Raw genomic sequence first — 13,325 nt, forward strand, 5'->3', positions numbered from 1 at the left:
GTGCCCCCCCTCCCCCCTCCGCCGCCCCCCTCCTGCCCCATCCCCGCGGCTGGCCGTGGCCGGGGAGCCCCCCCGGGCCGGCGGCGGCTGCGGCAAGCTAACGCGTGCGGTTGCCTTGCAGAGGACGGCCGGGGGCGGTACATCTCGCCCTTCCACGACATCCCTATCTACGCGGACGGCGCTGAGGTAATGGGGGGGGAGACCGGGCCTCAGCCCGCTGGGGCACGGACGGTACCAAAAAAAAGAAAAAGAAAAAGAAAAGAGTCCTCGCTGCCCCTTTGGGGCGTACGGATAAGTGTTGTGTCCGTGTGCTTGCTAGTGCTAGCTCGAAATTGCCGAGGTTGGGGGTCCCGGGCTCCCCCCGCTGCTTCCTGGGAGCAGCACCTGGGCGGGAGGGTCACTGCAGGGCCGGGGCCCTCCGCCTCCTCCAGCAGGCCGCTGCCGGCCTCAGGTGGAAGGAGACGGAAGGAGAGAAATGAGGGAGGGGATCGCGCTCTGGCGTCCTTTCGCTAGCGTGGGATACAAGTAGTTGTCTTGGACTTGCCCATGAGGTCGCACAAAAACACCTTAGCTTAAAAAAGAAGCGGTTTTGCAGTTAACTAAACGCTGTGCTCTTGCCTCCGGAGGCGTATGCTATTGCTGCATGATGTTTCAGGCTTGGGTTTTGACTGCATTGAGGTTGCTCTATGCCACTAGCCTGCAATCTGATCAGCTACTGAATAGAAGGTGAGAACATTAAATTCTCATTCCAGCAACTCCTAGAGACCTTTTGCCTTGCAAAAAGAGCAGCTGGGGAACCTGCCACCTGCAGTGATGCAGAGTTTTTATGTCCTTCAGGCAGCCAGCAGTTTGTCGAATTAGGCTGTTCTAAACCACCATCTAAAATCCTTCAGCTGTGGGGCACCTAGGAAACCATGGCAGCTGGTCTTCAGTTCTCACTGAACACTTTCTCAGTGATAACTTGGGCTCTTTGGCAGCATGTCTTCCCTTTATCAGTTGACTTTTGTTTGAGAAGGCTATTGGAGGGTACTGAGCTAATGAAAGTGATAAACTGTAAGCTTTTTGAACCTCTAATGATCTTTGAGTCATGCTGTAGCACTTCCCTAGACATTTATGGGAGTCCTGCATGTAAGTTAAGCTGTGGCTGAATGAGTCATTCCACGCTGTCATACTTGGGCAGGATCTTGAATTCCAGTGAGTCCTTCTTGAGGTTCTTTCTTCATCTTTGCTATTACCTACTTTGAATTTCCCCTCTTTCTATTATGTGAGGCAAGCCGTAGGGGTCATCCGTCCAGCTGAGTTCCAGCAGGGCTTACATTTATCTGTCGCTTCTAGGTCGTTGGAGGGTACTGTTGAGGTGGGTGTAGAGAGGATGTGAAGAGCAAGTGCGTTATCAATATGTAGCTTGTTGAAATGAACTCTCTGTCAAGCTGCTGGCTAGGTTAGAGCTCAAGCCAGTACATATATATCCCACCTCCTCTCCAAGTTCCGAGAATTTTTATGAGGAAAACGGATGTATAACATACGTTGTTAAGGGAGAACCACCCAATCCCCTGTACAAACTCCTCACCATCCACAGTCTTTCTCCCAGTAAAAATACTGTAGCAGGCAGTATTTGCTCACCAGAGGATGAATACAGCCCCACAGTCTGAGCGTGTCCAGATAGGACAGGGTAAAGGAGCCCGTTGGCTGGCTAGCTTTTATTACTGCATAGTATTTCCTTCACTGCAGCAATGTGGAGCCACAGGGTAGTTATGGGAACAAAAGAGTAAACAGAAGAGTAAGCAGAAAGGGAGCCTGCCTGCTTGAAAGCAGTCAATTTAGCTGTGCGATGGGGTTGTCAGTTTGGCTTTCAGATGGGGTTCTCAAAATACGCTCTGTCAGGAAATCTGAGGTAGCTTTTAGCTGCTCAGAAGGGAAAAGACAGATTGTAATCAAGGACAGTGGCAAAGCAGTTTCTGTGGCTGATTGGGAAACCAGCTTTCAAAAACAGATGTCTGGAAGGTAACTCAGGCAAAGACAGTTCAGACAGTATTAAGCTTTGCAGATGATCACAAAATAGGGTGGGAAAGACCTGGGAGGTGAGGAGGTCTCTGTGGATTAGTAATGATTAACAAATGAACCAGGACTACTGATGTCCCTTCAGGCACTTAGTGCCACTTGCCAATGCCTCTGTGCCAAGTCATTAAGAGTCACCAGTACTGTGAAGGTCACTGGCTCCAAAGTTGCACAATAGGACTGAGCACTGAGACCTCTCTCTGGCTGGAATGCCTCTCTGGGGAGATTTTGCTTGTTACTTGGAAGGTTTATTAGCAGCTGTGATAGGGAACCCAGCTTAGAGCAAAAGGTTACCTTACTCTCTCTGGGCTCCTTGGTCTTTATCCTTCTAAGACATTTGAGAGGACTGCAGAGTTGTTTTTTTAAACCTAGGGTTGGGATATGCTAACCTTATCTGTACCTGTGTGCCTTGCTCTCCTTGTAGCATTCCAAATGAATGACCTTGGGCTACTCGCTGGGTATCCTCAACCAAGGCAGATCTGTCCCTTGAACTGTTGGACTGGGGAGACTGTGAGCCTAAGTTCCTAGAAACTTCCCTTGAATGTATCAAAGATGCATCCCCAAGTCCTTTTTCCTTGCCTACAAAGCCTTAAGCACCCTTTCTAACCAGTCCCAATCCGCCTTATTCCTCTCCTTAAGTTGCATAAAAACTATATATATATATATATATATATACACACCCTTTTGCATTTAATTTGGGAATCAGCAGTGACCTCACCCCTGCAATTGAGGGATGTAATAAACTTTTGTTAGGGAAGGGTGTGAGCAAAGTCAATGACATAACAGCACCGACTGCACAATAACAGTCCAGTTGTGGTGCAATACAGGTGGAAGGGATTTAGCATGTCTTGTATTACCTCTTGCAATGCTAATACTGCTTAACCTGGAGATTAGAAAACTTGTTGATGCTAGGGAGCAAGGCTTAACTTTTTGTTAAAAGCATTAATCTCTTCAAATGGCAAATGTTGAGACTCAAGTGTGAAAGGTCTTCTTTCCTTGGGAAAGAAGGGATGCGGATGCTGAGCTCTCAAAAGTACTGTCAGCCTAGCTGGAGTCAATGGGAGATATTTTCGAGTGTCATCCATAAAAAGTCTGCTTTTATAGGAGGGTCAGCCTGGGGAGAGGAAGCTAGGACATCTTTTCCTATGTCAAGACAGTTTGACTTTTGTATTGATTTTCTTTGTGTTCAAGGTAGTATGTAGATACCTGCATTAATAAATAGATGGCTTACTCCCGTAAGTATTGTCTGTTCTAAATTGCCAGGATGGCTTTTGCTGTAGAAGTTAAACACTTTGTATTTAATGAATGTGCCTAAAACCTCACTTTGTTAAGCCTGGAATTGTTTGTATGCAGCTGGATTTGATTCATTTAAACCTGCTATTTTGTGACCTAAAAATATGATGGAGATGTTCACAGGTTGCAACTCTGATGGAAAGTGTGTTGATGGGATTAAAATTAGTCTGAGTGATGATGTGTGACTGACTGGACTGTGGGACTTCTACCATGTGTATCCAAATTGGCACCGCAAGAAGCAAAAAGTTATGGTTTTCATGCAAAGTACTTATGTGTGTGTCCTAGTTTAAAGTGTGGTCTTGAAATTCCTTCCCATTAACTGATATTTTTGCTTTTTTCAGAATGTGTTCAACATGGTTGTGGAAGTACCTCGATGGACAAATGCTAAAATGGAGGTAACTATATTAAAATTCCTATCCTAAGTATTCAAACTGACTAGTTTATTAGTCTTTGGCTTTGTTGATTCTCTCCTCCTCACCTTCACTTCCACGTTCTGAAAAAGGGTAGCCCAACATTTCTGGCTCTATAACTTGCAAGAAAATAATTCACCCCTGCTAAAAAAGGCCTTTCAAAACCTGCAATACTGCAGATGTCATGTCAAGCAAGTTTTCAAAGCGCAATGCCTACTCTCTATGTAAATACATACTTAATACTAGAAGCATAATATGGAGGCTGAGGCTTGCAGAAGTCAGAATAATTTGATTTTCTTCTGTGACTTCTGATTAAAGCAGCGTCTGAAGGGTCTCAATCCCATCTCTGGTTCAGACATTGATAAGTCTGCTGAAAAATGAATCTTGGGAGCTGGTGGTGTACCAGGAAATGTCCTGTATTTACTTTTGGCCTCAGTGGTAGCTGTTGGCCTCTGGGCTTGTCAATTAGCAGTCAACTTGATAAAATTTGCTTAGGTTTTCTTAGCAAGCAAAGTAAAGACAGATTTTTACAATTTTTCTTCCAGATCGCAACAAAGGATCCCTTAAACCCAATTAAGCAAGATGTGAAGAAAGGAAAGCTGCGTTACGTAGCTAACGTGTTTCCCCATAAGGGTTATATCTGGAATTATGGTGCAATCCCTCAGGTACTGTAGTGAGTCTCTGTGGCTTGTTCTTTCTGGTGGGGAGCAGGGCTGGGTGTTGGCCATCGAGGCCATCTTGGTAAGCTTGCATGTGTGTTTGATTACTACCAGCTTAACAAGGAAGGTCAGCTGAAAGTCTGATGTGGAACATACATGCAGTTGCAAATGATGTAATCTTGCTAATGAGAAAAGTTGTCAGGAGAGCAGTGATAATTATAAGCAGAAATCTCCAGAGGTAGGCTTGCAGCTAATAGTGTAAACAAGCTGTTGGAAGTTTTAAGGATAAGCGCTGCTGTTAGTGAAGTGCCAGCTGTGTCACTTCTCCACTTGACTTTGGCCACTTAACAATTCAATTGGACAGTAGCTTGCAGGTCCTTGTCTTTGGATGAAAGAAGCTGTCACTGCACAAGGAAGATGAAGCTTCATAGTGGGCATCCGGCAACACAATACACTCTGTTTCTGCCTGGTAAAGCATAAAGAGCCAAAGTTTCAAGCTAATGGTACAGGATCTAGGTGTGCAGCTCCTAAGCTGACTCTTTACAGTGAAATAGCAGATCGTTTTGGACTTTGTATGTGGACAATGAAAGCCCAAATAGATCTGAAGGCTGTAATATCTTTCCAGTTTTTGGCCCCTTGCTGCTCAGAGTCAGGAAAACCTGTAAAATACACAGCATGACTCATGCGTTGACCTGTTGGACTGCGATAGACGCCCAGTTCTCAGTGTTGGAACTCAGTGGCAGAGAGGCCCTCAGAAGTCCAGAGACTGCGTGAGGCAGATATGTGCAGTTGCACAGACAGGTTTTTCCTTGAAATAGCTGGCTGGGGGTGGGGACCAACAGAGAAGGTGACACCTGGCAACAGTGCTCTTAATTGACTGGTGTCTGCTGGGTGCATAGAAACTTTGAGCAAGGGTGTTTGCCTCTGATGCTCTTTAAGGCTTGAGGTTCCTTTAGGTAAATAAATTCCATCAGCAACAGCAGAAACGCTCTGAATTTTCCAGTTGTGGTCTTGATAGCAGTACATATCAAGTGTTTTCTCTAAATGTCTTCCATAGCTTCTGGATGGAGGACTCAAAATAGTTGTAGCTTTGAAACAAACACGGGAAGTACACATACATCTCTTGCTAAAGGTAATGAGCAGCAAAAATCTCCAGTCTATGTCTTTCTGATCAAAAAACCTTCAAGTGAAATCCAGTGGGATCTTCTAATCACTCTTAACAAATACCAGGAAAGGGAAGACTTTTTCAATAACATGTCTGCTGTCTTCCATGCTTCTTTTGTGAGCGTTCAGACTTTCTTGCGACTTTTGAAAGGCCTCCCAGGTCTGAGACTGGGGCCTACACTTGCCTGAGAACTGTTCTGTTGGTATGGCTTTACTGTTCTTTAGGCTTAAGTTGTTTCAAAGGTTGGCTTGATAAGCAGGTTTTTTTCGCATCTGTCACTGATGCTCCCTATACTTGATGCAGCTAAAATTCAGCTGGGATGTGGTATGGCATTCTAGGTATGAGGGCCAGTTGAAGAGTCTAGTGGAGAGCCACAGAAGCAATTGGACCTCTAGAAACTATACCTACATAAAGAGAGAATGAAGGAATTGGAGATGCTTTTGTCTGAATAAGAATGGAGGAATGCAAGTCTTCACATGCATAAAATGTTGCTGCAGAGTGAGCATAAATAGGGACTGAATTGTTTGTCCTCTCTGTTGTGGAGAGGACAAGTAATAGGCTTAACCTGAAAATCCTCTGCTCCAGTTTATACCCTGGAGAAAATCTTTTCTGTGGCCGGGGTAACAAAGTACCAGAATGGATTGTCTGGGAATGATTACCTAGAGTTGGTCTTGCTTTGGGTGGAGGGATGAGCCAAACATCTCAAGATCTCTTCCAACCCTTCCCTGTGATTTGAAGTTTTGCATGATAAAACACCTTGGCTTGTGAAATAATAATTTCTAGGTCCTACACAGAGAGTTTCTCTCTGAATTCTGAATGCATGTGCAGCTCCTGTCAAGCTAAGTAGACTTTCAGAGCTGCTTTGGAGTCAGTCTAACTGCTGGAAGGAGTTCTCCCATACTAGTTTCTCACAGTTCTGTGGATTGAGGTGGTGGTTCAAGGTTAGACTGTTTTCTCCTTGCATGAATTCTGGAGTCAGTTTCTTTGTGCAGGATTATGACTTTTGATGCCTTCCCTCAGTCGTGTGTTACTGGACCCAAAGAGGCTTGTGCCAAGGGCAAACGACTTCCTTCAGCACCACACGCGTTTCAGTACGTTTCCCTCGGTGCTTGAGATGCATCACGGGGTGGTGACTATAGTTACATCCCAGCATGCAGACATCTGGGAGGAGCATTCCTTTTATCTCGACGACCTTACGGTTAGGTGTTCCTTATGGCGTAAGTGGGCGCTACATCCTTTCGCTGCTGATCAGAAGTGTGTGGTAAGCAGCTGTTATGTTAGGAGGCATAACTCAAATACCTTCTGCAGGCCTGTCTTCCAATTTACAATCTAATACTGCTTCAGTTGAGATGCAGTAGGATACTGGGTAGCACAGGATATGTGACGTTATTATTACTGCTCTGGTGTAACAGTGTGTCTTTAAGTGTTTAACTAGAAGGAAACAATACACCCTCTCTCTCTTCCATCTCTCTTGAACAGCTATCTGGAATTCAGGAAACTTCTGTTAAGAAATGAATAGGGAGAGGAACAGGCAGGCAGCCAAATCAATGAATATTCTTTATAGATGTGAACTTCACCTTTATGCAGCTGTTTAACTGAAGAGGAAGTCTGGAAAGATGTTTTGTCTGGAAAGAAGGTTTGTCAGTGGGAGGGAGCAGTTTACCCTTGGCAAAATAAGAACTTTTAACTTAGATTAAAACTGCATTTGCAGGCACATGTAAAATAGTAGCCCAAACGTCAGAACTGAAAGCAAGTGTGTAGTGGGTCATCATCTGTATCCTCAATGCAGTAGCTTGCAAGAAATAAACCTTCTTTTTGTTTCCTCTTGAAACATGAGAGTTCTTATGAGGTTTGTGTGGTTTTTTTCATAGACTTGGGAAGACCCAGGTCATAAAGATGAAAATACCGGCTGCTGTGGAGATAATGATCCAATTGATGTGTGCGAAATTGGAAGCAAGGTAATGCAATCTAAAGGGTAACTGTCTTTTGAAACATGTAATTAATATCTCTGAAGTCAAATCACTTACTGAATTCTTACCTCCTGTATCTTAATGTGATGTTTCCCCTCTGTGGTGCCTCTGAAGATTATGGTTGAGATCTCAAAGTATGAGCCAAGGCTCATGAAATGCTGATAAGCTGCAGCTCATCTCCTGGTACGGAACTGCTTGCCGAACTCTGACAACTTGCACAAACCCGTATTGCGCGTTCCTCAAATGCATCAGTACAGCCAACAAAGTCTTTTTCTTTGCAGGTTTGCTCTCGAGGAGAAGTAATCAAAGTGAAGGTGCTGGGCACGCTGGCACTGATTGATGAGGGAGAGACAGACTGGAAGATAATTGCTATCAATATTGAAGACCCCGAAGCAGACAACTATAATGGTAAGTACCAGGAGGGAGGATGCATTCCAGTATTTCCATTTCTCAGTCGGGAACCTTCAAGAAACTTTCAGGTCAGAATATTGACTTGCTCCTGCAATGTCACAGAGTCTGTGTACTCATCAGATGTGACACTGGCCAGGACAGCAGAACAGGGCACTATCATCCTCTACCAAAACAGTATCCAACTGTTTATCACTAATTATCCATCCTTTGCACAGCCTGATAGTGAAGAAAAGGATGGCTGTTCAGCCAGAAGGAAGGGACTTGTCCACTAAATCTCTAACCAAAGCTGTTTAAATGTGTCCAAGCATCTGGCTGAAGTCAGGATTTAAACTGAAGATGAGACACTAACTTCCCTGTCCTTTAGCAGGTACTCACTTTGTGGCTTTAGTGTAACCTGAGGGGCAACTCGAAAGAGCAGGGTGATAACTAGGTAACTTCTGCAATTGCTGTCTGGCTAACAAACCTTTTCTTCCTGGCTAGATATCAATGATGTCAGAAGGATGAAGCCCGGATACTTAGAAGCTACAGTGGACTGGTTCAGAAGATACAAAGTGCCTGATGGAAAGCCAGAAAACCAATTTGCTTTTAATGGTGAATTTAAAGGCAAGGTAAGGACAGCATTCTTCTTTACTGTGCATCTGCAAAGGCACACTGTCCAAAAAGTAAGCTCTAGATGTGTGGGGACATGGATGATGAGTTGCTGAGACACTGGATTTCTACAGGGCTGGTGATAGCTGACTTAGGCTGAAAAAATAGTAGAAAGAACTATCTGTTCTGCTTGTTTCCAGACTGGTGCTAGCAGAAATACTAAGAGCAAAAGCATGTAGTTATCGCAGCACTGCTGTTGGATATTACCAGTTTTGCCTCTGGAGTCCATCCATGTGGGATCACTTCAGGGCCAGGAGTCTCAGTCCTAGAACCAGAATGAAAAACCTCAGGTTTCTCTGCTCCTGCTGTGGTGCAAAGGGTGCTTGGCTTCACCCTTTGCTTCACTTGCTTCCTAGTAGACTCTAGGAGCTGAAATGCTTCTTCCCCTTATGCTTGGGAATGGAGCTGTTGGCCCCCTTTGTATGCATGACTCTTTCAAGCATGTTCTGTAACACTTGTCAGGTGTTCCCTGATGCCCTTTGACTAAGGGTTCTGCCTTGGCAGCGTTATTCCTCTGCCTCCGCTTCTTTTCAGGGTTCAGTCAGATAAAGTCTGAGTGATCTAGTAATTTACTGCTCCTGAAAGGGAGAAACCCTGCTTTTGTGTCCTCCCTTGTGCCAGGTCTGATGAGTCTCACCATATAGCGAGAGGTGTGCTATTTTTGGTCAGGTCTGGTTTTTTGTGGGTTAGTGAGTTGAACCTACTCGCAGGCTGTAAAAGCTCCAAAGGGGGTGCAAAGAAGCAGGAGAGAGTCTGAAAAGTCTGATGTGGGAAGGAAAGGACAGGGGAAACAAGTGGGAGTCAAATGGGAGTGGGCTTGTCCTCTTCAACAGGAGCAAGGTGTTAGGTTGGGTGGGCTGGACCATCTAACTGCCCCTCGGAATGGATGAAACTGGAACAAAGGCTGAGGTGGAAGGTAGGGGCAGGAACGTTGCGCGTGTTCCTGCAGTGTTTTATTTGGCTTCGTCTGTAGTATCAAACCAGGATATTTATTCCTGGTGTTCATGCTAACAAAGGATTGTGTATGCTTCCTTCTCCAAGCTGACAGATTAATGCTTGAGTACATACTACTTTTTAAGAAAAAAGCTGTGGTATGATTGGAAGCAGATTCATTTTTAAGTGCTCGCAAAGCTAGATTAGGTGTGTGTCTCTTCCTGTTGATGTGCACAGCAGCTGAGTGACTTGCTAGAGTGGAGGAAAGGCTGCAGGTGGGTCAAGATCAACTGGCTGCTTTAGACAAACCAAGTGGGAGGAGCAGGGGGGTGCTTTTGTAGCAGAGCCCTTGCCTGAGACTGGAATATCTGGATTCAGTTTCTCTTGGCTTCAGGCTCACTGGGTGACCTTGAGCATATCCTCCCATCTTGAAGTTAAAACAATTCATGTTATAAAATCTCCGTTGTTTCAGCCGCTACCCATGGAAGGCAAAGTCATGAAAGAGGTCTCTTTGAGTACCTTCCTGAGTTAGAAACTATCTAAAATCAGCCTGTAAATGCTGGTCTCTCATGCTGTGTAACTGATAGTCTGGGCTAAATGGTCTAGTATTTACATATAACGCGATGTTTGTTCTCATCTTCAACTTTAGGATTTTGCAGTGAACGTTATCAAAAGCACTCATGAACACTGGAAAGCTTTAATAGCTAAAAAAACGGATGGAGGGGAGATCAACTGGTAGGTTAACACTTATGTTACAGTACATATTCCTTTCCCCTAAACAAATAAGGCTGAAACCTGCTTTCCTAACCATAGACGTGCTTTCTGGTAGGAGCTCGCTGACTCTGCCCATCTTCCCCTTAAATTTGGTAACTATAAGAATGCTTCTTAGTATCCCATTGTTTAGTACTCTTGGAGGAGAAACTTGGCTTTCACATTCTCACAAGTAACCTTTCTTTTCTAGCACAAATCTGACTGTGTCAGAGAGCCCTTTCTGCTGTAGTCAAGAGTGTGCAAAAGCTACTGTGGATGCAGTAAGTACAAATTGGTCCCAGTATCCAACCCCAACTTCAGTGTCAGATAAAATAAAGCGATTTGTGTGGTACCATAAAAGGTCCTGCCTCTATGGACGGTGTTTTGAATACTCAGAATTTTTTGGATGACTGGACTCAGCACCTGTTTCTGGTTAAATACGAAGAGGGATGTAGAGAAAGTCAGACATTCTTCCAGAGCCGCCTCCTTGCCCTTGGAGTCATCTGGGAGATGGAATCCCAAACAGGCTTTGTGTGGGGCTGAATTTCTGAACTATAGCTTTGCTGTCAGCTGTTCAAAGACTGTTTAAATATTTGACCTTTCAAGAGTTTCACAGTACAGGTCACCCTTTTTGATCAGAAAGCCTGACTTCTGAGAGACTGGCAGCCAGGGGCCCTGCATCCTTTGCAGTGAAAGGCTTGAAGGCAGTGCAGTACCCCATCCAGATTCAGGACTTGCCTGAATCTCCCTAAGCTTGTGAAATCCTGTGTTGGCAACGTGAAAGCAGTTAGAGGAATGGGCTAGGAGGATCAAAATGAAACTATCACCTCAATGTATAGAAGTGTAACTAGAAAAGTCTTTTCCACTTGTATTCCACCAGCACATCGTGCTTTGGTGGGTTTTTTATTTTTAAGAGCAGGCTACAGACAAGTGCATAGACAGTGGAGCAGTAACTGTTTGTGTTTCGAAACGGATGGCTTTACAGTATGAGGGGAGTGGATGGCTGTTTGTGTTTAGAGCAGAGCACCTCTGGCATGTAGGACAGGTACGGAATGAGGAGGCTGAGTGGTGATGACAGGACTCATGTTGTACGGGAACTTATTTATTTTCTCACAGTTGTCCAGCACTGACTGTCACAGACCAATTTATGCAGCTTAGATTTTTAAACTGTGCTCAATAAACATTCGTGCATCTCTAAATGATGTTTAGTGAGCTTCAGGTGTAAAGTTAACCTCAATTGCTTTGACAGTTGCTACCTGCTAATACTCTTGTTGTTTCAGGCACCACCATGTAAAGCTGCCCACCCAATCCCACCTGAAGGTAAGTCTCATTACCCACGTTACATTGCAAAGCAGAGTGGAGACTTCCTCAAAGGAATTATCAGTAGGAAAATGAGGGTCTTAACTGATAGTTATGATACGCTTCTGGCACTAGGAAAAATGAAAGCCCTTGTCAGATTTAACTTCTGTTGGTAATGCTGTTTAATACCTGAATAACTTCTACTGTTGCCTTAATTCCTTATTTAAGTACACGAGGCTGGCCTATGAGCAGTAAGTAGGAGACTTGAGATGCTGCAGTTTGCTCCTGAAGGGATGTGGCTTGTGGCAGGTCCTTGGAGCTGGAAGAAAAGCACTTCAGAGGACTGAAGTGTTACAATAGCAGCAGAGCATTTTTACCAGTGCCTCGGAAGCAGGGCTTTTGTCAGTATAAGGAAAATGCAGGCAAACTGAAGAAGGGAAGTACTTCATACCCACAGAGAGGAGTGGTAGAAGCTGGTCATGAATTTGGTACTCCAGTTGCTGCTTAACCTGCTGATCAGAGTTCTGTACCTGAAAAGTGTCATCTACAAGCTGGTAAAAAGGCTCTTCACATGTGTCTGAAACGTAATGCATCACATAAAGCACAGCTCCCTAAGAAAACTGCAGCTGCGGGACAAGTCCGGGTCAGCTGTCTTCCTTTCCTTCTGTGCGAGGTTGTGATAGGCACCTCGTGCCTGACATCAGGAGGTTGCTGTAATAGGGACGAGACCCAGGGGCAAGTATGACCTAATGGCACTGTCCTGGGAAGAGTTGAGAACTCACAGCTGTATCGCCAGAGGATGGCTGAACAAAGCTGTCATCTTCAGTCTCTAGGGGTAATAGGAAAAGAAATTGAAGGCGTGTAATCATGTCTTTCATGCTGGCATGGGAGTTTGCAATAAAATGAGTTTTACCTTCCCAGGTCAGACAGCTGAGTGTTAGGGAATCTGAGCTGGCTCTGGATTGCTGCCCTCACCCTGAATGAGTCATGTGCAGTTACTCCCTTTTTGAAGTAATGGCAAACTGAGAAAGGGTGCCTCGACACTGAGGCATTACATTCAGTTGCTGTCTCTTAATTTTGCTTTTGTACATAGCAGAAGCATTTTGAATGCTAGGCTGTGCTCATTGTCCCTCAGGTGCTGTGGGCTTCAGGGGAAGCACTGCATGTCCCCGAGTACAACTTCCACTGCTCTGGGAACTAGGGAGTGAGCAGCAGTTGGCCCAGAACCAGATACACCGGTGCTGCTAGGGAGGCTTGTACGTATGACTGTATTTGATAAGTGTGTGGCTAATTGTGGATTAAATCTCTCTTCCCCTGCTCAATACAGTTGACAAGTGGTTCTATTACCAGAAAAACTAAGGCTGAAAGATGGATGGTGCAACAACTGTGTTCTTCCCACCAAGAAGCTACTACATGCAGCAATAGAAAAATAGCTTCACTGTCAGCAAGGAGACCTTGCCTCTAACTTATTGTAATTAGACTTGCGTATCTACCAGTGGCGTGTCTGTTGGTGTCTCGAGGTCTTGTGGAGGCTAGAAGATGTAATTTGTAAAATCAGGAAATCCTGCTTGCCCAGTCTTGCAATACACTTGTAAATCACACCAGAGCTCAGCTCGCCCTCGAGCGGCGCATGTGGTACGTGGCCTGGACGTTAGCAATAAAAACTACTGAACCTTGTGCCGCTGCTTTCTTTCTCCCCTCCGCCTAAGGGAGGCGCGGGGGGCTGGGG

General features: G+C 44.9%; 1 protein-coding gene across 1 annotated transcript; it reads left to right on the forward strand.

Annotated features, from left to right (window-relative positions):
* Nucleotides 1-113: 113 nt before the first annotated feature.
* On the forward strand, nucleotides 114-13,273 carry PPA1 (pyrophosphatase (inorganic) 1). Its single transcript, XM_026071069.1, has 10 exons — nucleotides 114-186; nucleotides 3,693-3,746; nucleotides 4,307-4,426; nucleotides 7,457-7,543; nucleotides 7,837-7,963; nucleotides 8,447-8,574; nucleotides 10,197-10,282; nucleotides 10,509-10,578; nucleotides 11,578-11,617; nucleotides 12,924-13,273. Exons 2-10 carry the CDS (start codon nucleotides 3,705-3,707, stop codon nucleotides 12,953-12,955), a joined length of 732 nt encoding a protein of 243 aa, XP_025926854.1. The 5' UTR covers nucleotides 114-186; nucleotides 3,693-3,704; the 3' UTR covers nucleotides 12,956-13,273.
* Nucleotides 13,274-13,325: the final 52 nt, after the last annotated feature.

The sequence above is a fragment of the Apteryx rowi genome, unplaced genomic scaffold (assembly GCF_003343035.1).
Source record: "Apteryx rowi isolate R43461 unplaced genomic scaffold, aptRow1 scaffold_320, whole genome shotgun sequence".
Lineage (NCBI taxonomy): Eukaryota > Metazoa > Chordata > Aves > Apterygiformes > Apterygidae > Apteryx > Apteryx rowi.

Excerpts from the sequence above, each read along its gene's own strand:
- PPA1 (XM_026071069.1), top strand. The coding sequence starts at position 3,705 with ATGGTTGTGGAAGTACCTCGATGGACAAATGCTAAAATGGAG. Across the intron at positions 4,427-7,456 it reads ATTATGGTGCAATCCCTCAG|ACTTGGGAAGACCCAGGTCA; the intron begins GTACTGTAGTGA and ends TTTTTTTCATAG. Across the intron at positions 7,544-7,836 it reads TGTGCGAAATTGGAAGCAAG|GTTTGCTCTCGAGGAGAAGT; the intron begins GTAATGCAATCT and ends TTTTCTTTGCAG.